The 26,614-nt window shown below is 34.1% G+C and overlaps 1 protein-coding gene across 2 annotated transcripts in view; it reads right to left on the bottom strand.

The window, feature by feature from the left end:
- Window positions 1-7,248: 7,248 nt before the first annotated feature.
- CARPB (Carbonic anhydrase-related protein B) overlaps window positions 7,249-26,614 on the bottom strand; it is a 73,658-nt gene continuing 54,292 nt past the window's right edge. Inside the window, exons 4-10 of one of the 2 annotated variants that reach the window (XM_088043061.1) lie at window positions 25,237-25,373; window positions 24,523-24,714; window positions 20,403-20,498; window positions 16,926-16,992; window positions 16,530-16,684; window positions 10,040-10,180; window positions 7,249-7,425 (exon numbers count right to left, since the gene is read on the bottom strand). In XM_088043061.1, the coding sequence (XP_087899187.1) occupies window positions 7,339-7,425; window positions 10,040-10,180; window positions 16,530-16,684; window positions 16,926-16,992; window positions 20,403-20,498; window positions 24,523-24,714; window positions 25,237-25,373 (875 nt within the window). In that variant the 3' untranslated portion in view covers window positions 7,249-7,338. The remainder of the gene's footprint in view (window positions 7,426-10,039; window positions 10,181-16,529; window positions 16,685-16,925; window positions 16,993-20,402; window positions 20,499-24,522; window positions 24,715-25,236; window positions 25,374-26,614) is intronic. The other variant, XM_088043062.1, reaches the window with a different exon arrangement.

Genomic DNA, 26,614 nt, shown 5'->3' with positions numbered 1-26,614 from the left:
AATTTTTATGAAACATTAAAGAAAAATGTCGCTACGAAACTATCACGAATACGAAAGTGGCGTTTATAACGGGACAATTAAATCAACTCGTAAATAACCGTCACTGCAAAATCTTGCCTTTTCTAAAATGTTATTTGGCTATAGGTGTCGTTTCCAGACACGAAACACGACTAAAACTAGGAAACTTGTAGCTTCTCTGTTCTTGTAAGTGTATAAATTAATTTATGTTTAATCGTGAAAGAGAAAGTTAAGAGGGTTTGTTAAAACCCCAGGACGTAATTTTGATTAAGAGATGGGAGTGAAAAGGAGGTATTGTTTAATTTATGGACTTAAAATCTCACCATGTACCAAGATTTTTCGAACTGAAATATTCATTTTAATGGCATGGAATACGTTTTAAAACTAATTTGACACATTTAGTTCATGAATGTGCTTATTTTAGCGGAAAGTTTGATTTTATGTAGCGTATACATATAGTTTGACGTCACATCAAACTGTAAACGTATTTGCCTGTTTATTAAAATTTGACGGAATATAAAATTATTGTGTCGGCTTTAAATACCATTTGCTACAGTTGCAGCCATACAGTTTGGGTGATGAGTTGTTTATTAACTGCGCTAGGTCTCAAAATTATTTTTATTTTGACAATTAACCAAAAATTCTAGACACTTCCTATTAAAAAAGTTCTGTGAAAAAAACAATCAAATTTTAAGGCGTTATAAATAAATTTAACATAATAATAATTTATTGACGTCACTAATAGCCATAAATAGGAATAATATAAATATATTATGTATACAGTGTGATGAATAAAGGGTTCTCATGAGAGGAAATATCATGTCCTTTCCTGTTAAAATTAATCTAAACATATTTATTTTTACAACACGGATTTTTTTCCAAGGAAAAAATTGACAACGCTGCTCAACATGTTCTAATAAAATTTTACATTTGACAGTCTCCGTTACTAAGCAATTAACACCAAGAGCTTTACAATGTCGCAACATTGAAAAATTTTCTAGAAAGCCAAGAAATGGTACTTTTTTTAAAAGTTTAAGAAACTTGGCTTAAAGCACTTTTTTCTTTTTTTTTTGGTACAGAATATTATTAACTGCAAAAACCTAATCTCTAACAATAAAATTGCAATTCATGTTTAGAGAAGAAAGCTTCTATCTAACTAAAGGCGGTTTGACACGATTACATTTTTCTCAAAATTTTACGAATAAAAATTTGAGAATTTTTCTTACAAATTGACGTTCAAGATTTGTCACAAAATTAATGCAGAAAATTTTTTCCTATTCACTAACCTCCAAAATCAGCGGTTTGGGGGGTTTATACTCACTTGGCGCATTGTTACTGCGCGGAATTGTGAAATTATTTGTGAATTTTTAGGAAATATTTTAAATTTTTTTTGCAAATATATTTGCAAAAATATTTTCTCCCACATATTTTATTTTGGTTTCCAATTTTGGACTAAAAGGAAAGAATTTGCTGCAATCAGTATCTGTATCATACTCGTTTTTTTATCACCTACATATTAAATAATAAAATTTTAAAAACTAGATTTTCCTCCGTAAAACTTCGTTGAAGTGAATTCGAGCACTTTTTCGTTTCGGCTGTAATTCCCATCCATTTGCAGCAATCGCAAGTAAGTAGGAACAGGTTGCTGGTAGAGTTGGACGAGTGGAGTCTGCGGTTCTTCTTGGATTTAATTGTGTATCGAATTGTCTCTCCGATAAAATTTGATTTGGGTTGTGGGCTTAATGGATATTCATTCTACGCTAGCATTCCACATCCGTATCTGCTGTAATTGCAATTTTGTCGGAAGTGACCAGGAATAAATAGGAAAGGTAGATAGGCAAGCAACCATTCACGCGAAAATGAGACAAGTTTGGAATTGGTTTCGGCCGGTGCAATGTCGCGAAGCCAACCGGAAATGACTGGTGGACAGAATCAATCGAATAGTGACGTCACTGTTCTGTCTATGGCTATTTTAATAGAATCACAATACAGGAAATTAAAATATAGACGCACTAGTATGGTTGACCGGGAGCGTCTCTCTTTTCGATGATTTATTTTCATTCCGTAAACAAATGTGTCGATACAATATCATTGCGGACGATTTATTGGTGCGTTTATTCTATTTTTCGCTTAACAACCAGTCAGTGTAAATCACAATTATGAATTTAATAATGTATGAAAAATGCAATCGATGTTGTTCCTCAAGAGAGAGGCAACACCAATTTCAGACGCGGTTTCGGGCAGTTTGTAATCATTATTGTCCGTTTATCTATTAGTCGCTGACAGCGTAATCCTGTGCGGTTTAGGTATTGTTTCTTCGTCCTTGCTCGGGACATCTCACTTGTTATAATATCCTGCTAAGCTGCCGTCTTACGTTCAGTGACGTCATAACTCATGCTTAATGTCACCTTGTTTCCGGTAGAAATGTTCTCAGCTACCTCAGATATTTCGTATTTGTGCTTGCTTTGCCTCATTGTTTATTGTGCCATTTATACGTGTCGCACTTTTGTTCGTTCAGCTAAGGGAAAAAAATTAATAGAAGAAAACTACGAAATCGGACCGGAAATTACACGAATGGCCCTCTCATCAGCTTTTTCTCTCGGGAAAATCATCCATAACACCCGGAAAAGAAATATATTTTCTGACAGATTTTTAAATTATACATTTGGTCCAGACGCCAATATTTTTAAATTAATTATATTGCAATGGTGTTATTTAATAAATAGATTATTTAATTCATAGGAATATCCATCTACATTTCCAAGTCAATAAAAAACAGCTCGTTTGGAATAAATTAAAGACAGAAAACAATACTCATAAAATTTTAGTAACCGTTTTGTAATTTTAAGCAGATTCGTCTCGTCACTTTAATTATTATATTTTTGGATGGAAGTTATAGGTTCATATAAAAGATTTTTTTGAAAAAATTGATCAATAATCGAACTGAGTAAGGAGTGCCAAGTAAAAAATTAAATTACATTCAGTAGGTAGTTCGATAATTTTGCTATTCCGTTAAATTTCCATTTCAATTAGATTTCAATCATAATTGGAATAGTAATTCGGTTTAATGCAAATTTATCGACTTGTTTCTGATCAGTAAAAAATAATAAATCAAATTTTTACATTATTACAATGTCAGCTACATACTAAAGAGTCATCGATTTTGTGCATTTGTGTACAATTTGAGATTATGGTCATTAACTTCCATGACTGTTTATTCTGATTTTCCCATGCATTGCAATTTTGGAAAATGCAGGCGGATTCGGTTGTAATTTTCTATTTTGTGAGCTAAAAGAGTAAAACTTTCCGGTTGTAATCGAGTTGTCAATTTAACTATTTGGTTTAGTCTCTGGTCGGTTGGGCTAGTTAGTATACATTCAATTAGCGGATCCGAATCGTCGCAAAGATAATCGAGTTATTAAGAACATGGCTGTGAAGTTAAATGGGCCAGAATCAAAGAAAGCTTCCAAATAAAGCTCGGGTAATAAACACCGCATTTAGTGAGCTTATAAAGCTTTCTCATTTGGAAGAATTCAAAGCTGTGCCTTGATGATTTCAAGTTTGGAAACTTTATTACTAACGAACTCATTTAACAGATTAAGTAGTTAGTCATTTTAATTTATGGCTTGTTTGTAGCTAAAAACTAGCAACTCAAAGTCGACGGAACGGGGAAACTACTTAGCCAGCTTTCTTGTTTGTCCTTTTTTTTAATTTTCAAGCTGACACGATAAAAAGTAATGTAGATTTTGGGGGATACGAGCAGCCGTAAAATTCGCTTACAGGGTTCTTGACGCGGCTCTGTTTGATAAGGAAAATAAACGTTGTGTATTTAATAAACTGCATTAAAGTGGAGGCCCTAGTGGATCAGATTAAATTGTTCATTTATTGTTTACTGAGTTGTAAGGTGTTGATTTCATTAAGTGCTGGGCAAACTAATATTGCGGACTGGTATAAATTCCTGAATACACAACATTAACTATATTTGCTTACATACTTAGTGAAGTTCGTAATGGTGCTGAGCGTGCAGACTTTAGAAGACTGCTTTCTCCGGACCGCCACAATACGCAGAGATAAAGTCAATACTAAATTTATGATTTAATTAACTTAATCATATATCTCGAACGAATCTGACAGAGATATAAAAAGAAATAAAGAAAACGTGTTATCTTGGAGCCTATTTTGTTTTACGATCAACAACTGGGCCGCTCTTCACCCCCGAGACTCATAACTTTTCACCAGTAGATGAAAAAAATTCACTCGACACACAAAAACTGTTGATAGGTAACGAAAACTTTAGTCGAAAGGAAACCTTGTTGTTTTATTATCAGATAGGGAATCTTCGAGTAATCAGAAGATGCAGCGTAATTACCAGCCTCTGATGGATTTCCCTGTAGGGCATAAACCGTTTATTTTTTGAATCCCTTAGCAGTTGGAAATCAAAAGCTCGTTTGTGAAAACGCGTTCGCGGGAAGCATGAATAGAATTTCATATGATGTGTAATGTTTTTTAAAGATTCCGAAATTTATTTCTCTCATTTTCTCCACGTTTAATATCTGCACCATCAGGTGGCTGAAAATAACGTAAAGACATGACAATTAAAAATATAACTCATAATCTTACGTTTTACGAGCACTTTTTTGTTAGCTGTGGCAATGGTGAAAGCTTTAAATTAAATGTTCGTCGATGAGCGGTCGTAAACTTCAACACCTGACAAGCCCCAAGAAAAAAGAGAACTAAACTAAGAGAAACCCTGAAATAATAATTAATCTTATCTTCAGAGTTAGAGACGAGGCATGATAATAGATTAACGCTCTAACTTCCACAGAAACTTTGGCCAAACGTCGTAAAAACGAACACTAACAAATTGCTACGATTTGAGGAAAAATAGTTGCTAAAAGCAACAGAAACGGCGATTTTTTCGGGAAACGACAAACTTTTTGTGAATAATTTTAAGTGATCACATTCTGTATTGATTCATTTTATTATTAACGATCAATTAGAACAAACGCATAAAGTTCGATTTTGTAATTAATTATTTAGAGGTGTAACAGAAATACATAAATGGAAATAAAAACTGATGCAAGTTTGATGTATCTTATTAATCTTATTAATAAAGAATCTTATTAATTTATATTCGCTTTCTGCCATCGATTTATCAAACAATCATCAAATTATTCTCGAAATTGTTGCCAAAAGTTTCCACCGCATCAGCAAAGCAACAACAGCATATTAAATTGGCATGCAGCTTGAATAAATTGACAGTTAGCGAGTAACTTATTTAGGCTAAAACAAACTCTGCCTTGATCACATTGAAGCCACTTATTGAAAATTGATAATTTTAGTTGTTTCAGTTTAGATTAGCAAGGACAGTTTTTAATAAAAAGTGTAACTTTTTATTTGTCCTAAAAATAAATTTCTAGACTCATCAGACTACTCAATAATTTTGTCACTTTTTAGAGCTACAGGTCTAATATTTCATTGTTTAATCGTCAAAATTGAGGTTTAATATTATAATAACCGTTGGGGATTTTTTGTTTTGACCTAGAAATTGCTCTTTAAATTTTTCTCATTGATCTCATAATTTTATAATTTGACATTGACTTTTATAATGAAACCCAAAGTTGGGTATGAAAAATTAAAAGATCAGATTTGTGAAGAATTTTTCGAAATAAAATCGTGTTGCTTTCTTTCCTTGAAATTCAAGTTGTACCTCTGGAATACGAAGACATCCCGAGATTTTAATTAACAGCGATATTGTCTGCTTTATTAATAATTTTTCGCGATGTAATACAAAGAGCGTTTGCCCTTGTAATATTTTTCTACTTACCGTCTGGTTGTTTGAGAGCAAAAATATCATTAAATCTTAGTTCCATCAGCCTTAGAAATCGTCCCATTTTCATCGAATTCAAAGAACTCGGTTAATGGAAATTCGATCTTTGATAAGGTATCAAAATGCTCGAGGCACAGATTTTGGATTAACTCTTGCGAATGGATGAAGTGTAAATGCGTGCTTGGGAGAAATTTGTTGCTAATAGTTCCAAGGATCAAAAACTTTGATGAATTACGTGACATATAATGTTCAGACGTCGCCCATAAAAATATCCGTTTACTGTCTGCCACAAAAACTGATTTCCCATAATTCGCAGAATGTAAACGAAACATCAGAGATTTTTATTTGGTAATAAAAGGAAAAATCCTTTTCTTACCTTTTGGCAAGGTGTGGACAGACATCTTGGTAATGAAAATGCCCTCCATATTTTTTCATGACCATTTTGATTTATTCCGTCACATAAAAAACTTTATTACGGTCACGGTTTCTTCAGCTTTATGAATTAGTTTCTGGCTCACACTTATCCGCGACATTTACAACGGAAATAACGGTGTAATACCACAAAATTACTTTTTAAATATGCTTCGGGAAGGAAGAAGCAATCTTTTATTTTCCAAATTAATTTACGATGAAAGATAAGGGTAATAATGTTGTGTTGTGCACTGAAACAAATAAATTTTGTCGGAAGTCATATGCACAAATCGAAGGTTTCAATAAAATTCAATACATTGAATAGAATATAGGTGGTGACATCATATCTCATAACTCACGGGGTGAATGCGTTTTCTCTACTAAATCATTTACAGTCTGTTGAGCGTTCAAAACCATTGTCGTATTTTGCCTTAAACTTTACATTTTAAAACGCTATTAAATCAAACCGAGTATCGAACCATTTTTTATAAGTGTCTTAATTTTTTCGGATTTAATCGAAATTTATTACGCCGTGCTTTTACGGCTAAGTTAGCAACGTAATTATGAGTTCGGCTCCTGCCGTTTACGACGGATGTTATTTGGGTTGCATATATTAAATCGGTCGTTATCCTTCGGGGATTGTGCGTACAAGGATAATAAACAATACTCTTTTATAGCGTATATTTTTTAAATAATTAAGTTTCCAACATATATAAATAATGTTATTACAAACAATTTCGTTACTAAGCTAACTTTACAAGAGTACTTACTAAAATACCATATTTTACATAACACTTTGTCTTAAATAATGTGCATTTAGGCCAACGAAACCAACATGAACTTCGACTCAACCGAAACAGAAAACGAAAACAGTCTATTAATTTCCTCTATTAGCTAAGCTATTTTAAGCATTATCACGTTAGCTTAACACATAATTCAGTCAGTTTATTATTACATCTTTTGCAATGATATGTTTCATTTTTGTAGTTTAATTTAGCACTAGAACAGTTTTGGTCACGTCACTAAAGTCTTCTTGATATTGCAGTGATATGGATAGTTCACTAGTGATATGAGGACACTCAGTGTTGTTTCCAACTGTTTGCCTTGTAGTACACGTCTTTGTACATGCTGGGACATTGCTTCCCCGTCTGCAACAAATACGAAATCTGAAAAAGTGGGTATTAGAGAAGTGACGAGAATTTCTAGAATAGAAAATTATTAGCTAGATTATCACAGTTTTGGATCGGAAATGTACCAATGAATCAAAAAAGAAAATTGGGGGATGCGCCGGATTTATAAGGAATGCAATTTTTGCCCGGTGAAGGCAATCACGGTTTAAATCTTTCGGTAATAATTTCAAAGCAAAAACCAAAGAAACTAGAAATCAGTTTACTGTACTAAAATCCTAATGGAGTTTAATCAACCTTGCAGTGGTGGAAAATGAATGGGGTAATAATTAGGAGTATTACGAATAAAAGTAGTAGCAGTTCTACAGCTACTTGAAGTCATAAAATCTTTAACAGCAAAGAGATCGTTTAAAAATAGCGCAAAAACTCTGCAAATAGGGCCACAACACGTAATGAATCTTTTTAATCTACCTACGATTGATCACGACCCTTTCCACAAATGAGGAATATATAACTAAATTAAGCTTCTTTATCGTCGTACGTGACTCACCGGTAATCTACTGGCAATTGATTAAATAAATAGGGCAACGGTTTAAAACTTTCGCGTTGCTTCGAAATCTAAATAATTTTCTAGGACGAGACTTGAACCTGCGGCGATTTTTAAAAGAGCTCGAAAATCAGAAGAGCGCATAATCAACAGGCTTATTCTAAGTTTGAATATTTATCTTGTTCAGGAAAACACGCCTCGACAAACAGAATTTCTTGTTTTTATTTGTAAAATGGTGTAATTAATGTATATTGTTAATCACAGCGGAGGTATGCACGCGGAGTTATGGTAATAGGTGTAACATAATAGATTGTTTGTTGCGGTAATGTTTATGTTTAGACGGGTTGAGGGTGATTTATGATAATCTTATTGTGGATTAGGCAGTAAGTGTGATTATGACGCCAATATTAGGTCGAGGTAATTCTTCTAATGGAGCGCCTAATAAATCTGCATTTTCCACACTAACTGTTGGCGTTTGCCATTTTCTGTTTATTTATTGTTACAACGCGAGTTTTTGCAATTCACACTAGCGCTCGGCAATTGTATCAAATTATGAAAATAGACGATTTTTTGCTCGAGCTTGACAGATGAGCGCCCGGAATTTATTATGAGTGCATTAACAAATGAGTCGTTTAGGATACGAGGCGTCCGTCGTTTTGATTTGTTAACAAATGGCGGTAATAAAGGGAAAATTGGCGTGTTGCGGATAATTAATATTTCTGTCGTGCATAGATAATTCGGTTAATTTAAATTATAAAGGCAAACAATTCGACAGTGGATGTAGTTAATTGCGAATTACAAATCACACAATACTCGGGTAGGCGCGATGAGATAATACGAATAATCCATCACTAATGTGTCAGTAATTTCAAAGTGACATCGGTTTCGCAATAATCTATCAGTTTATGGCTGGTATTCGTATGTAAATCGGGGACAATAAGATAAGTCAACATTGCCATCAAATAGCTGTTTCCTCTATTTGAGTTTCAGTTTATGCTACTGTCATTCGATATTAATCGACGCATTCACGTTTCCACTAAATGTGCGCCAGTCGATGTTGGAAAAATCAATTTATTTTATGGACTACAATAATGCTTTTGTTGACATTCTTGTATTCTGCACGCAACCACATTGTTGAATATAACGAATAATAATGATATACCCGACATTTTGAATTGCGCCCTTAACTACAGTCCAAATATGTTTCGTATTATTTTCTCGTTAACGTACACTTTTATACATTAATGGAAAAGTGATACTTAAAGCACACTTTTCTTAAAGCAACAGTTCACTTTATTATTGGAAAGTTACCCACTTCTCTTCCGGCGCATCCACCATTTTAAGCATGTATTCATAAACTTAATTCCGCAGTTTGTTCGGTATAAAATTTACGGGAATGTGTCTAATTTAATATCTATCGACGATTTTTTGTCCCAAGTTTTCCTACAAAAATATTTTTTGCGCCGCCTGGACATAAGTGAGGGTTTCTCTCTCCAGAATAACTGTCATAAAAAGTTTATATTATTTTTAGCTCAACCGAACACACGAAGAAGAACCATAAAGTTATTACGCTTACTGTTTCGTGGTCTCGTCACAATTTTATTGATGAGTTTATTATAATATGTTTAATTAAAGCTCATAGAACAATACGCGTTCTGCAAACACTATTGAATTCGGATTTTGCGTTTGAGAAACTCCGGGCTCTGTCATAGGTAAAGCAGATAATCCGATTTATATGCGCCAACAATAGTCACGAAATAAATTTAGCATCGAACAGAGATTTCATTGTTCAGTAGTTCTCGTGATGCGAAGGTTTTGTTGGATATTAACCAAATGAGTCGAAATTTTATTACTTTAAAGCGCTGGGACGTGAATCCCGTCCACTGATCTATTACGAATTGTAATGTTATTAATAACAAAAAATGGATATCATGAGATTACGACGCGCCCACAATTCTGGATTTATTCGTTGTTATTGCCCGATAAACCATTACGCTTTGTAAATGTGAGGCTTAGCATGTACTGCCATTAAGACTGTTATAAATTGTTTGTCGACGGAACTAATTGTATTTATTTTTTATTAGTGCTGTTATGGAAGTGGCTTACCTCGGTTCGGTGTTTAACATTGAAGTCAATATTTGTCCGTACTGGTCGATGATGCAGGGGTTGAGGTGGTCGGAAGTTGTTCCCAAGGGGCGCCTTGGGGTGTTTGGCATCGCCCTGCATCAGCCTGCGTAACGCATGCATCTGTAAAAAAACTAAAATTTGAAACAAAGACCACAACGAAAAAACTTGTTCTAAAATGAAGTCAAATCATATTCAGTGCGAAAACTTGGCATCTAAAGCTATAAATGTAATTCCGAGTCTGACGGCCTTTCCGTTTCCTGCAGCGCAGCAGGATTTATGTTACAGGGGCGTCCCGTCAAGATTCTCTCCGCTAATATGCTTTCAAGCAAAGTATTTCGTGTGTTTTCCTAAGAGTGCTACCTCGCGCTTTATTCCCGTTTTTAATGGTTGGTTTGCTTTATTGTCCCCACATTCAGACTAAATTATCATCCGAGAATAATTCGTCAAATTAGAGCTTCGGAGGCAGATCGCTCCTTTAATTATCAGTTTTCGTGAGGGAATTATTAAAGAGATAATTATTAGAACCGGCCGAAGAAAAAGCGATTTGCGTCTGCATAATAGCCATAACTCAATCGTTCATATTTAGGAATCCTCGGTGGAATAGATAAGAAGTTTCGATAAGGTGTACATGTTAATCAGACGGTCACTGTTTCGATCTCGCAGCGTGATTCATTGGCCACGAGAAATAAATTATCTAAGGGCATGACGAGCCAACACGCAGCTCACAGGAAACTCCAATAAAAGCTTCATTTGCACAACAATAGCCGGTCAAATTATTCAACTCTATAGTTACATTGTACTGATTTAACCTAACGATTGATTTGGAATTTTGCGTACCGTGACAAAAGTAAAATACTGATGAGCGTCAGCGAATTTTGCCCATTTGAATTGTTTTGCTGGTTAACGTAGTTTCCACCAGATCCAACAAATTGATTTTTCAGAAAACGTTGTCCGAAATCAACACTTTCATAAATTAGAGTGCAGCAGCTGCTCCTCGACAATGTGAGATATTTTATAAAACTAGTCAAGGAAACTTATAAAGCATTTACCTAGTTTTGGGTTTACCGTCGCATAAAATTCTCATAGAGTTAAATGCTCAGGTCGTGACGCCACTGGCACTCAAATAACTTTTCTGCGGTGCTCTGCTACTTTGACAATAAAAATTCATTCAAATGGGGTATTTAAGAGGTGGGTAAATCTAGATTTTGTACAAATTATTTAATCCTGTTTTGTACTAAAACCTGTGCGTTCTTTGCGTTGTTAACAATTATTTCCTTTAGTTTGCGTGTTGCTTATCATATAAACTGAATCAGTCCACGACAAGGGGTCATCATATTTTAAAGTTTCCTGTTATTTGTACAAAGCTGTTATTTCCGTAATCTGATTAAAACAATTTTTCCGTACCAATGGACAGGTAACAAGCACAGTATGATAGATTGAAATTAAAATCACTTCGAAAATGTTCTACAATTAACTTTAACGAGAAGAGCTAATTGAATCAAATAGGTCAAAACAGATCTGCTATCCAAAAAAAAATGATTTTTGAGCGACATGTAGTGTTGAATTTAAATTTAACTTGAAGGAAGGATAAATTCCATGAATAGAATCCCATTAACAATTTAAATGCAAACTGAAATAGAAATAATTCCCGGCGCATCCACCATTTTCCAAAACTATTTTTCCACCAAAATTTAAATATTTACTAGTAAACAATTCCACCTAAACAGCGGTTATGCAACACAAAAACATGTTTGACTCTTTGTTCATGATTTGATTGAAAATTAATGTTCCACGGTAATTGGTGCATTAAATTATTAATTCTGATCAAAAACTGGTTGGCTTATGGGAATGTTCGACAGGTTTTGATGTCAATTTTATTATTATTGTCAACAGAATGTTAATTAATGTATATAAATATAGTTGGCTATTAATTAACATGAAAGACTTTTGGTATTGCTGACGTTTCTATTAATTAATTCGTTTTTCTCTGAAATTATTTCATTAAAATATTTGCTACATCAATGTTAACACTGTAAATTATTTCTGGTAAAAAGCTGAAACTAAATTTAAACTTTTGGATTTTATTGAACTCAATTTATTAATTATTAATTCTAAAGCAATACTGCACAAAATAGTATCTAACAATATTCCAAAAAATTCCGTTTTGTGATTTGGGAAATAATGTCACATCTATTTACGCGGATTTTACATTTTAAATTTAGCTTTACACTCGGCTTGAAAAATTTACTTGAAATTGAATGCCCCATTAATCTATTTTTAGCAACTTTTATTAAATGCAATATCTAAAACAGTTTTAAATAAAATATAAAAATACTTTCATTAAAAACTAATATTCTGAATTATTTTATTCCATGCGTGAAAAGCAGCTCTGAATGAGCAATAAATACTTTTCCGTTGCAGATCTTTTTTCCTAAATTGTATAAAATGATGTTTACCTCACACGACTCTTGCGGACGTAAAAAAATTGTTTATTAATATTTTCCGTCTGTTTACGTTTAATGCAGGTGTGATTATAGAACCATAAATCCATTTGTTCCACGCTCAACTTACCATTACAGTTTTCTATAATTAGTTTGAACACAATATAATTAGTAAAACACGAGCAAGAAGCGTGAGATATACATCAGGTTTAAAATTATGAATATTAATGAATGTTTTACCTGTAATTAGCTAAAAGTTTTTAATTTAAAAGGAGCTTTGTGACAAATTCAAAGTGGCACGTTTAATTTCATCATCCCTTCAAACGGAACAGATGTAGAAGATTAATCTAATCACCACCATAATCATAACTCACCCTTAAATTCGTGTTTTGTTTAATCAACATATTGGCTGTTTTAGATTAAAAAAAACGAAATATAAACTCAAAACTCCCATTATTTCACTTTGCCTCCGATAGTAACCGATTTAATTAATTGCTTGAAGCAACGGTTCTTCTCATCAGGCAATTCACTTCATGCGATGGCTGAAACATAGCCAACCAATTATTGAATTGAGGGTTTCTAACCCGCTGTGACTTCAATATTTAACTGTCTGATTTCATATCATGAGCTATAATCCGACTTGCACGGCCTGTCACAATTAAAGTTGCCGGTAATTTGTAACAATTATTAATTTTAGTGGTATTTTCAGGTAAAACTCCATAAAAATGAAATAAATGCACACTAATGCGTCATAAAATAATTTTACCAATTATCGCGTTTTCAACAAACTAAACTAGTACACAATTGCTTATCACTTGAGTGATAACTGTAGTTATGTTTGATCAAAATGAGTTGTAGTGTGTGACATCGGGTAATTGGTAATTATTCGGTCCACCAAATTTATTTGCATTACACTGAATGTGAACTGTCACAGTGATTGAAGTCCGAAAATAAAATTGATTAAGATCGGAAGGGTTGGAACAAAATGTTTGTTCACATGTCAGGTGCAAAAAGACCGGAATTAAAAATGCAGTGTCAGGCAGTCCGATTAAACAACTGTACATCAACTAAACTTCAGTTTGATTTGAAATTTATATGAGCATCGAGAAGTTAAATGCAACGTTAAAAAGAATTCAATATCAATTAAATAAATTTGCATGATATTTTTGTTTAGCGGAAAACTGCAGGTTTAGTTGTGGATTTTAAATTTTGTGATTGCGAAAGTAAAACGGATTTCGTTCCCCTAAAGTTTTACTTTGATGTTTGTTTTTCGGCAGAATTCAAAAATTTTAGCTTTTATCATACTTTTAGACTAAATATTTAGTGTTTTTGATTTTTAGATGCGGTGCGCCATTACGTTTCTTGCCCGTTTTTTGCTAAAAAATTACTTACTTACTTACTTATCCCAAATAATAAAATTCTCAATTCGAAAAAAAGTTATGACTTAAATTTTGAACGATATCTCGCTTATTGGTGGAGCAAACTTAAGTACACTCTGTTTCACGAACTTATCCCGATCTCTCATAAAAGCGTTCAGAGCAAGAAATGAAGTACGTTTATGGTTTTATCTCTTTTTATCCGATAACTGAAGCTAAAGCAAACCAAGAACGTATAGCAATAAGATTGTGTTTCTATCTGTTCTTTTCCAATTTAAGAAGTATAGAGAGACGGAAGCTCTCAAATATGCCGAGTGTTAGATCAGCTCTCAGGGTGCAACTAGGAATGCGAACACCGACAACAATAGGACACAAAAATCACTAAAGAATTGCACAAAATTTACTCTAAGAAAACATAAAAAAAATTACCTCCATGTAAGTTCACTAGAGTACCTGAGGGATTAGTACCGGTGACTCACTGAACCTGATTTACAAGGTTATTTTTTTTAAAACGGCAGGCGTTGTAGAATTTTTATTTATGAACCGATTTCAAAAATTTAAAAAACAAATTAAATTGTTTTTAATTTACTATAAACTGGTGATTTTAAAATTTTTCTAAATGTCTTAGTATCTTTTGGGCGATACTCAACTTTCTTATTTTAAATTGACACCCATATTTTTTTTTCATAATTTAGAAGATATTAATTTTCTTGATTCAGAAATGTGTAATATGTTCTACTTTTACAAAAAATATTTAAAAAAAAAAATCAAAAATGAAAAAATTTAGGCAATGAAAGTTAATAAAATCTAGGTGCATGGTGTCAATTGTGCAATGAAAAAAACGGGATGGCGTTTCAACAGTATTTTAATTAAACTCGGTAATTGTTTTTTCTGATTTGTAATTATTATTGTCTTTTGTTATTAATAATTTCAAAAAAAATGCCGATCCTTTCTGTTATTTGCTGCTTTTTGACATTACAATAACGGCATTCTTTTATTTGACACCATGCAATAGATTTTATTAACTTTTATTGCTTATTTTTTTTCAATTTTGTTAATTTTTTTAAAAATATTTTTGGTAGAAGTAGATCATATTGCACATTTCTGAATCAAGAAAATTAATATCTCCCAAATTATGAAAAAAAAAATGGGTTCCAATTTAAAATAAGAAAGTTGAGTATCGCCCAAAAGATACTAAGACATTTAGAAATTTTTTAAAATCATTAGTTTATAGTAAATTAAAAACCATTTAATTTGCTTTTTAAATTTTTGAAATCGGTTCATAAATAAAAATTCTACAACGCCTGCCGTTTTAAAAAAATCACCCTGTATAACAAAATAATGAAAATTTAAATTTTTAAAAATAAAGTAATATTTGACAGCGTACTGTCAAATACAGACAGAGCGGGATGTCGGTACTTGAACCGTACTCTTAAATTTTTATGAGAGATCGGGATAAATCGGTGAAATAGACTGTATGTAATTGATACTCATTTCACGCAAAATCTAAAACATTTTTTAAGGAAATACAAAAAAAATCCTCATAACTACGACAAAGAAAAGGATGCGGTCTTCCCCATTGTTTTTCTTACGGTTTTATTGTTTAGAATCTGCTCTCAGATATTTAAAATTCGATGGATGACTTTGTGCAAAAAAAAAATCCTACTCAAACGATGAAAAAAATTGATTTTTTCGTTTGTCCTACCGATCTGAGATTTGTCCTTTTTATATTTCATAGATTTCGAGCTACTCTTTCGATTGATGAAACAACAAAGGAATTAAAAGTTGTTTTTGCCCAAAAAAAATGTTTTATTTTTAAATCACTCTTTAAAAGCCTCCTGAATATGTTGTTTAATTATGAAGCAATTTAAGTTGTTGGCGGTCATTTAACAAAGAATTTAAAACTGTGCTAATTTTGAACGTACGATGACGAATAACTAAATTGGAACCGTTGTCGCCAGAGGGCAAAAATTTTGAGGCCCCGGAACATTTAGTCCTCGATAATTCCGGAACCACGACAGATAGAAAAATGCGGTTGACGCCATTGTTTTTTCTAGGCTTCTTCTGATAAGAATCTGTCCATAAAGTCAAAGTTTTTTTCATTTAGGAAGGAATTATAAAATTTATTTTTTTTGAAAACATCATTCTGGCAAAAAAACTAGCTAAATTCATATCGGTCGCTACCTCGCTTATTTTTAGAGCATTAAGTGTCAATTTTGTACCAAAAAAGATTTCCAGGGATCATCTTTGGAAAATCTAAATGTGTATTCCAAAAATAGTTTATTTTAATATGAAGTACAAAAGTGTTTATACAGAGTTTCCAGCAGAAGCGTCCTCAAAACTTCCCGACGTCAAAAAAAGGAGCAATTGAAATTTCGGTTAGGTCAGGATAAATAGGAAGATGTCATTTGCATAACTACTAATTTTATGAAGTTGTGGGCAATTTGATTTCTGTTATCAATGAAATATTTGAGCATTTTCCAAAGCGACACTGCAAACCGCCGCGTCGGCCTCTACGATGATCTCTAATTTCTTATTAATTCGCCTTTCTTCCCATCAAGTTGACATAAAGCTTGACATTCGAAAGCAGTAAACAGATTTGCGCCGTCGTTGGGGCGTTATGGGAGTGTTAAATGCCACACCACTACATACCTGTTGCTTGGTGATGTAAATAGGCTTGTTGAGGATCAACCATGTGACGGTCTCATGGCAGGCAGGCATAGTTGTGGAACCGTCGTACGTCATGTAGTAGTCGGTTTCAGGAAGAAGACCTCTTACCGAAAGCCGCTTCACTTCCACTTCATCTCCTGAGAAAAGATTCTCATCTGATTAAAACGATCGAAATTGTAACTGGAACACGAGGGGTGTTACATGCACGTGGTTCTTTCAAACTACACGTTAACAATAACGTTTTGAATTTTAAGAGGTTTATTCTTTTCGTGAAAGAACTCGGAAGGAAACATGTAGTGAAAGAGCGTCGGCTCGGTAATGGAGCAAGAAAAGGTGGAAATAAACAACCTTTAGAAAGAGTAATCGCTATAATCTTACCTCCGTAGCGGATTTTTTCTAATTGATCCGTTAATATCCTAAGTTCGGGGTTCGACAAGTCACCCATCTGCAAGGAAAAAAAATATTAAAAAAAAATATTTGCAGGGTAAAACCGCACATTTGTATTTTTCTCTCAAGCTTTTGTGTGGCCACATCCGTTTAAAAGATGATGAAACGTGCTCGTGTGATATTTTTAAATTCTCACGTCTTGGATACGATTTGCGGTGCGATTTTAAACCTGATTTATCACAACGATTTTATTTTTAAATTGCAAAGTACATTACAAAAATCTTGGAATGTCGACACTATTTGATAATTGTTTAATTAAGCTGGTCAACAGACTTTTTCTCCGACTTTCAATTGAGAAATTTTGATACCTAATACTTCCTAGTTCACATCAAATACAGCTCATCAATTTTACTTTGAATTGTACCATTAGCTCTGGAGATCTTGTTTTTATGAGCTTGATTGCTAGCAAGTCACTGTTTATGAAAACAGCTGCCATTATTGTGATATGTTCATATTAACAGTTCTCGTTTGGTGGATGCGCCGGGCAAATAAACTTATAAAGGCTTGTAATTGTGCTGTCATAGGTGTTGTTGAAGCTAAAGATTAATCATTTTCGATGTGCGTCGTAATATCTGGGAAACTATCTGTCACGAGCAAATTAAGATACGCTTGGAAAGATATTTATCAATTTTCTAAAGCGTTGCAAAATACAAAGTTGCAGGTGTTTGAAAATATTGCAATTGCCGAGGTTTATAGCGTTCAAACAAATTATTTTGCTAGTAATAAAATTTTATGGCAAAGTGTTAGGTGACTGCGTCTGTTGTAGCAAAATGGACTTCTTGCGAATTTAGTAATTTGGAATTAGTATTGATCGGTGTAGATAGTTGGGGTAGATAAACGATTTTATGTTGTATTATTAAATAACATGAGCTCCTTAAGTGAAAATAATAAAACTGGGTGGAACTCATAAATATGCATTCTTTCTAAAAGGCCTTCCGTTCTAAGACTAAAAGCACAGTAAATATGCATGGACTAATTTGTAATCTACTTTTAGCCAAAAATCGTCGTTAAATTACGATACAATTTGCCATATCTTCAGGGTTCAAGTGGCTAGAGAGACATAAACGAAAGTGGCTGTAAGTAGAACGCCCTTCTTGTTATGCAAATTGTATTGTAGTCCAACTTTTAAAACACTCTTTAAGCCACCGAGTAATCATGCAAATTTCTCTCCGTGTACCTTTATTATAATTGCGTTTTTCATTACAGCTGCCGGTGAGTTATACAACATCACGTGCTTCGTATGGCATTTCGTTGATTTTAATATCATTTTGACTTAATTGTTTTTATAATAAAGTTGAGGTTGTTGTACTGTATACTTTTATTTCGACGCGAAAAGTTTTAATTGAGGCGAGGGCGAGAAAATAAATGATTAAAAGTTGAATGTGGCACATTCAGCAGGGGGACGATTATGACAGGTGATGTTAAAGTTTAATCGATAGAATATTAGCGGTACACATCGGTGTAATCCGCTTGAGTGGTACGAAATAACAGCACTTGTCTCTTCAAGAGGGGGAAGTAATTTAATTAATACTCCATAATTGGAGGATATTAACTCATTAGACCTGTCGGAACGATTGAGACGTTCAAAATATAAATTATGCTGGTTTGAGTTTGGAGGAAAATCGGGTTTCTCTAATTTAAAACAATGACGGCATCATTAGGTTCTTCACTACGGATTTATGCAGACAATGTAAGTTCAGCCATAAATTATGGTCGGTATCAGTGGATTTAATTATAAGTTAGGTGTATTTCAGTAGCAGTTAACCATAGGAGAGGAGGAAGTTCAAGTGTCGCGTATTTATAATGAACTCTGTCGTCGTTACTGATTCATCAGAACCTCAGAGGTGAAACTAATTAAAATTACGTAATTAATTCTGGAACGACTTTTTCTGATTTATTAGTTCTTTGTCTCCTTACCTCTTGATTAATGAACGTCTCACTGATTTTGATAGTTTTTAATCTGTCTCGACTTACAATATTTTTATTGAACAAACACGGCCATCTAGAGCAAAGTGCTATTGTAAACATCAATTTATTTGAAATCTGCCACTACTCCCGCATTCCATTTGTTTAAAGTGGGTTGTCCCCAAAGATTTCCCCAGGCGGTGCCTTTTCCAGTTAAACAAGCCAGCTAACAAAACATGTGGTAAATATTTGTACAGGACTACAGTCAGATTTTAGTCACGGTGTTTTGCAATATATCACAGTTATACTGCCCAACGAAATGTACTCTTGTGAATTTAACACTCGCTGGTCCCTCACGACTTCTAACAAATAAAAGAAACAAAGTCCGGACACAAATCTACACCGGAAAGCTGTTTAATTCTAGCATCAAATTTTTAAAAGAATATTTACTCCACTAATCGAATCTCTCTCCCTAATGAATTAAATTTTTATCTTAATGTTTCGGGTCTGTGTTTGATGTTCAGTGTGGGTCGCTTGTTTAAACATGTAGGTAAATTCCAAGTTCCAATTTGACCGAACCAAACTTTGATCTTTTATATAATGTCAAATACTGCTTTGCTTTGATCTTGTTTATGCACAATTGTATGTTTGATTGTTGGGACGGATTGTCGCAAGATTCTGTAATTATAAATGATTGAGATCAAACGGTTTTGAAAGTTTGCGTTTTGCCACTCATGAGTGCGATCTTAAATGAAGAACAGCCGCCAGTGGGGTTGTTAGTTTGACTTTAATTATTTTAATGGTTGGTCAGCTAGGATCCGAATGAGTTAGAGTTTATGGCGTATAACTGGTTTAATATACACATGAGCCCCTTAGAGCGTTTGATGGCAGCAATTCTGACGCTATTACTAGACGACAATCATAATACCCAGGATATGACAGTAAAGTCGTTTATCATTATTAATAATTTATTTGTGAAGGAGAGGTTTTTATTGGGAAGTTTAAACCATATTTTTCGCCGTTTGAATTAATAATTTTGAGTGCTTCATCTTCACTAATTGCAAATCACAGACCTGAGAATATTAAAAAACGTTAAACAAAACGTGTTTCAATTCCAGAGCCTGTTGTCCAAACCAGTTTAATTTCAGCCCTTTTCATCATTTATAAATTCATTTGGGGTTTTGCGGTGGCCCGCTGTGAAATTTTCAGAATAAGTGTTTTGGGTTTTCAGATACCGCTGTGTTTTTGGTGTATTTGCGATAATTAGTCGTTTTAAAATTGTTCTTATCCAGCGCTTGGAGGTGAGAAAACGTATGATTCAGTTTCCTGCTCAGGCCAATTAAAAAGTGCGCCTCGCTCATTAAGCAGAATAAACATTAATTATGAGCAAGCTGATGACTTTTTATTTTTCATAGTAGCGCCAAAAGTCCATTTGAGAGAGTTAAAATCGAAGAGAACATGTTTTATCTTTTGTAATAGGTAGAGTGAGTGCACGATACATACCTGTAAGAGCAGAGAAATAACCACGATCCCTTGAGCTTTGTGAAGCGCTTCGGAGAAGTTGGTGTAGAGTTGCGAGTTGAACCCGAAAATCTGTATCTGAAACAAACGGAATGTGTAGAATGCGTCCTTTCATTCTCACCGGCTGGTCCAATCATCACTTTATTGCTTTGCCGCTCATCGAATTTTCCACCCTCTGTCTGTTTCGTCGTCACCCCGTGATTTTATTTTATCGCAGCCTACTCCGATGCTCCCGGAGATTTTTCGCCCCGACAGTTCACACGTCGAGCAAATATTATGATTACTTTAGCCTGACTCAATATTCGATTTCATATTTGACGACTTTTCCTGCTTGCCGGTTCTGGTTCAGGTCAAAATCAAATGTCTGCGCCTCCTACAGAACAAATCTTCGATAGTATGTCTGATTGGATAGAAGGGGATTTGTTCCTTTGATCTTTTATTTGAGAGATTGCCGTGATTATTTACGACGGCCTCAATCTAGAGTCTCTATAAACCGTAAAAAGATAAAAATGACAGAAACGTAGCAAACGCAAAATTTTCCCTGTGCATTTACCTCGGTTTTATGTCCGCTCCAATCCCGATTTCGGATGGGAATCAAAGTTTCATTTAGCTGTTTGACTAGTTACTAGTCATCGGTTATTCTGATGCGATGATATGACAACATGTTGACTCTGTCCGTCACGGATTTGATGGGGAATTTATACGCTTTGAGTGCATAAAAACACCAACTGATCCAATAATAGCGATTTTAAATATAGTTTTGACTGGAAAAGGGCGTGCGACGTGGAGGAACGTAAACTAATTTACGTGAGAGCTTTATCAGCGAAAGCAGCTTTGTGCGCCCCGATTAAAATGAGATAAACACAAAAAGACTATTGTCTGAGGTAACGAACATTTGGTTGACCTGTCATAAACAGTGCATTCGTTACCGAAGTCGCCTCGAACCGCATCTGCTTAGATGTAAATAGATACAAATGCATTAAGTTGGTACAGGAGTTGCTGTTGTTGGAAGCCACGGAGGACCATTAGTGCTGTATGTTGCTAACTATCCCTCTGAGCAGATTACAGTTAATCGTGATATTTAACTTTAGGTGCAACCACAAATACTTAGCATGGTGCTCTGCCCTTTATACAGTTCGATCGCTGAAGCCCTAATCCCTTAGTGATAAACACCACTTGCCAATAGTTTCGCAGACCGCATATATTTAACTTGGTGTCGGAAAAATGTGTTATTTGGGTTGTTTGACCCGGAATTATGAAGGCGTGGATGGAAATAAGGCATTGTGTGTCATTTCTTGACGCCTAAATTGGATCGAACCTTTTTTCAGCAAATCCAATAAACTTATAAGCTGAAGTGAGTTAGGAAATAAGATGAAAGCTTTTAGCTTTATATCAACATATGTCAACTAGAAAAACGTTTTATTAAATCTCAAACCGGAACCCTTCACATTTTGCATTATCTTGTAACACGCAAACATCAAAAATCCATTTAAATATCTAGACTTGAACATTAAAATAGATGATCTTAAAAAGCATTTGAACTCTAAACTTTCTTTTATCTCGATAAAAAACAAAAAAACGTTTGAAATATTAAAGGAGTAATGGCACAAGTTTAGGCAACTTTCACACTCCTTTTTACAAAAGAAAAACTCGACGAAACACGAAAAACCGTTCTAAACAGACCAAGAGTGCACAAATTCAATGAATTTTGTTTAAGACTGAGACGAGGGAGATCGCTTCAAACTAATATTTAAACGAGATTAATTTCCGACAGCTCGAGTTTCTAATAACCGAATTAAAAGGAAGAGCCATCAGAAATTATAATTGTCGCAAGCCGAGATTTCATAAATTCATAAAGATATCAATGAGTATAATTACTTACCCACAGGAATGATTTATGATTTTAATATGGCGTTTAATCCATTTTGCCCAAGCTGACGCCATATTTAATATCACTCACAGTACATTTTTGTCGAATTTCTGAATAAAGATTAATCCTCTATTGAAATAAACAATTATATCTGTTACACAAAGGCCTTGCACGTCACTGCACACAGAAAGACAGATTTGGAATGAATCCTAATACCACTATGCATATATAGAGTGCACACTAGACATACATTAATTAAATGCGGTTATCTGCAAGATTCCAATTGCGGCCATAAGGCCACAAATATCAATTAAGCATGCACAAAACCGACCATAATTCAAATTACTGTTTCACTCCGCCAAGATATCCTCCTTGTTTATGATCGGCTAAACAGAACGGACACAAATAAATAATATTGATCCTCTTTTACGACCAGTTAACAAAGTGATTTGTTCTTAAGACGCCGCAGTTATACAATGAGATTTAAGCTCTCTGGAAACCGATTACTTCCTCTTGGCAATGGCGCAACTTCAGAGACTGCATTGATTCAAAGATAAGAAAATTTTACAGCTCTTTTCAGACCAACACTAAATTGAAACACCACGACAAATGGCGCTGACAGAATTATGTATTTTTCTAATAAAAACAATGAAACGTTTTATCTTGGTCGGACGTCGTGCTGTTTTCTTCACTTCATAAAATATTGTCATAAAACGAAATGACTTGGTATGGGGGGATGTAATGCAGGTGCCGGAGAAAGATTCCTAAAGAGAGATCGATTGAGAGGTCGTGAAAAGTTTAATTTTTAATGGTAAAGTTTTACTGCACTTTTGGTGGATGCGCCGGGTAACAAGCGTACCGTTTTACCCCAAATTAGTAACGTCGTGTCAAAAAATCTCATGTCCTGAAATATTTCATGAGCTTTCTAACTCACGTCACATTAAAATTGCATAAACCCCCCAATATTTAACCTTGAACTTTGTTTGATTGCATTTAGGAGATCGACCCCGTTTGATTGAATAAGTGATGCGGTGGCTCGGTATAAACCAATAAATGTGATAAAGTTTTCTTATCAATTTCAATTATTGATAGAGGAATACGTTAAATTCACACCACGTACGTTACCAAGCGTCAGAATTTATCGGTTTTACGTTCAAGTTACATTTAGGCAAAATAATGCCAACGGGTTGTGCGTGGGCATATTGTGATCCTCATTCCAACAGTTCGTTAGTAACTGATATTAATTATTGAGAGCTCGTTTGAGAAAGAACCATTTGAAATAATAAAATGACCGAACGAATGAAACGGGGATTAGAAACTTAAATTTTAATGAAAATGTGTTTCAGCTTGGATACGGGAATTAGCGGCGATAGTAATTTTTATCTGGAAGTCTTGGTTCCGGGCACCGCTGATGAGGGAGAAGCAGGAAGTCACACCACAGGGACTCATACTGCTTGAGTTATTCTCATCTCGTTCTTCTTTAAAGTTCACTCGCAGACACGGTATTATTAAATACTTTTGTTGTCTGCTTCGGTTGACCTGAACCCAAGACTCTGCAGAAATTAAAGAAAAAAATATGTCGCTTTATTAACCATGGGAGACCGGAAATTTAAAGATTACGACGCGTCGATAACAAGTTTTTATTTGCACTGGAGTCGTTTTTCACCTAACCAAGGATCCGATTTTTTTTGTTTTAAGGTCCCAGATTGTATTTTACGAATGACACGTCGGCGACAAACTTTGCGCTAAGCTGTACACTGTCGAGGATAAGTTGCAATAGCGGCGACAAAGTTTTAGTGCAAAAACAACTGGGCTAATTACCACCTGTAAAACTTCAGCCGTTAGCCATTCGTCGAGACTTTTATATCTGCGATGCTGTTTTATAATTCAGGGTGATAACCGGATATGATGGTTTCGTGTTTTTATTTTTGGTCAAATTGATTCAAATTTAATTAATAAGACTAAATAAACGGGTTTATGAAGAGATTGCCTGAGTAAACCAATATTGTCTGTTGACACATAACGTGAATATTCAGTGTGTCACGCATGCTTTCTCTCGGTGTAGCAAACTTGTAGAGGATAAACCAATTACTTACTGTCATTTTAGATAAAATAGTTAGAGCGATGAATAGGTCCCGAGTCTAAAGTTTGTTTAGGAATTAAATGTAATCTAGAGGTGAGTTACAATTAAATTTATGGGTTGGTTTGTTGTACAAACGCAAAGAAACTTACCTCTGCAGGAAAGTTGTATCCGTTTATTGAATGTTCGGACCCAAACTGATCGTGGAGTCCATAGTGAATATGGATTTCTTGAAATTGATATTTATAGGAAAGAGGTCCCCCGGTCACATTTATGTGATGGCGAGTGTCGTTATCTACTGTAAATATTACACTATGGCCCGTATTCATGATGGAACCGCTCACCTACAAAACATAACGAAATCAGATCACAGAAATTGGAAGAGAAGGAATAAAAATTGTTACGTCAGCGATTCTGTTCTGACCAGTTAATTGATAAGATTTTTCATATGTTTGGATTCAGCAGAGATTGTCTGCCCCAGTGTAGTTGGAAACTTTACTCTTGAAACTCGAATTTAATTTGCATTATGTTTGGGAAACGCGTGTTAATTAAATGTTTTTTTATGTACCCAACAAGTACCTCGATGTCATGCAGACATATATTTGAGCTCGCTAATTAATAGCTCAAACAAAGTTTCCCTCATCTCGAGTTACGATCAAACCGCTTCGTATGATATTCAAAACAAATTTGTTGTGCACAATAAACTTCATTATTACCAGGTTAGATTATTACCCCTAGAACCCTCAGTTTCTCTGATTTAGTGTAAATTGTTGTTAAAAGCATTTCATTGCTGTTTAATCCGTCTGCGTAATCGTAAACACATGTCTGCAAGAGCAAGTGGAACACGTAAGCAGTAAGCTTCTTACCCTGTGTTTATCGATGTGAAGGGGTCGAAGGTTTGGGTCGAAGAGCAGCTTATTCGGCTCTAGATTAACCGGAGACTGCCTCCTTCCCTTGTTGCACAGTGACCATTCGGGATTTATCAAGCCCCAAAACGCCGGACCTGGAAATAATACCACAATTACAACGAGTCTGTTATTCCACACCAAAATTTATCTACGAGATAGAAACTTGCATTAGTTCAGAAGGTTTTATATCTAACGATAAAATTGATTGACTCACTCAAATTTCAATTCACTTCAGTTCCAAACCGGAAAAAGGTTACCACGAGACTGCGAAAAAAGTTTCAGCCATCATTTTTCGATAATAATGAAGTGACGATTTATGTGGACTTTCAATGACTAACTGGTTAAACTTTGCCTTTGCGTCTTTTCAACGCATCGTTAAATTTTGCTGTACATTTAATAGGAAATATTCTGTTCGTATTTTCACACAGCTCGGGGTGAATAAAAATAATGATGCTGGATTAAACAAGCTCTATGATTAATTAACAGTAATTATGTAGTATCGATCGGCTTAGATAGCTAGTTTAGGGAATATTTGAACACATTTTAGGGAAATTGTTAACACATTTCCATTTTGTGGTGTGTGTAGTAATTTATTTTCGTTGTTGGATTATAATTAGAAAAAATAGACGTGTGGAAATTTTTTCATGGACAATTTCGAACGCTTCTTCTTGCTCCCGCTCTAAATTATTTGGCTTCCCGAAGTTCCAATTTCAAATTTCTGCCATTCTTCAATTCTCCGCTTTTTTTAATTAAAGTTTTTTGGCTTTAATACATTTTTTGGATTTCTTGCGATTTGATTCTTTAAATTGAAATAAATGTTCCAAATGTAGACTTCTGTTCTGCAATTTCATATACTTATTACTTATTTAATTAGTGTGTCTATAAAATAAAAAGTCTATCATATTATTTAGTATTTTGTGTTTATCCTAGAAACGAAAAATTATAATATTTTTACTTATGGTTATAAAATTCTGGAAATTAGTACACTTGATAAATGGTTCTAAAAACGGAACTTTACCAAATTTCGATAACATTGTCAATCTTATAGTATTTTTCATTTTGAGTTGTGCAAATGAAATCTAAAATTTGGACTTCATTGTTTGTTCTAAAATTTAGAAATAAAATAAAATAGACAGTGGTGAATTCTCTAAATTGTACTCTTTTGTGATTACACCTGCTAAATTTTGGAAATCTACCTAATAGAAAACTGTAAAATGTTTTGACCATTCTAAAAATAAAATTTCGAAAAATAAATTCTTTTTTCAACAACAGAATTAATAAACAAGAAGAATGAAGTAAAGTTTTTAAATGTCAAAACTGCCAAAGTTACATAATT

This window comes from Gnatocerus cornutus, chromosome 8, assembly GCF_029298725.1.
Source record: "Gnatocerus cornutus isolate USDA-ARS CGAHR chromosome 8, icGnaCorn1.1, whole genome shotgun sequence".
Lineage (NCBI taxonomy): Eukaryota > Metazoa > Arthropoda > Insecta > Coleoptera > Tenebrionidae > Gnatocerus > Gnatocerus cornutus.
Note: the sequence above shows the minus strand (reverse complement) of the source record. Positions and strands in the feature narration are given on the sequence as shown.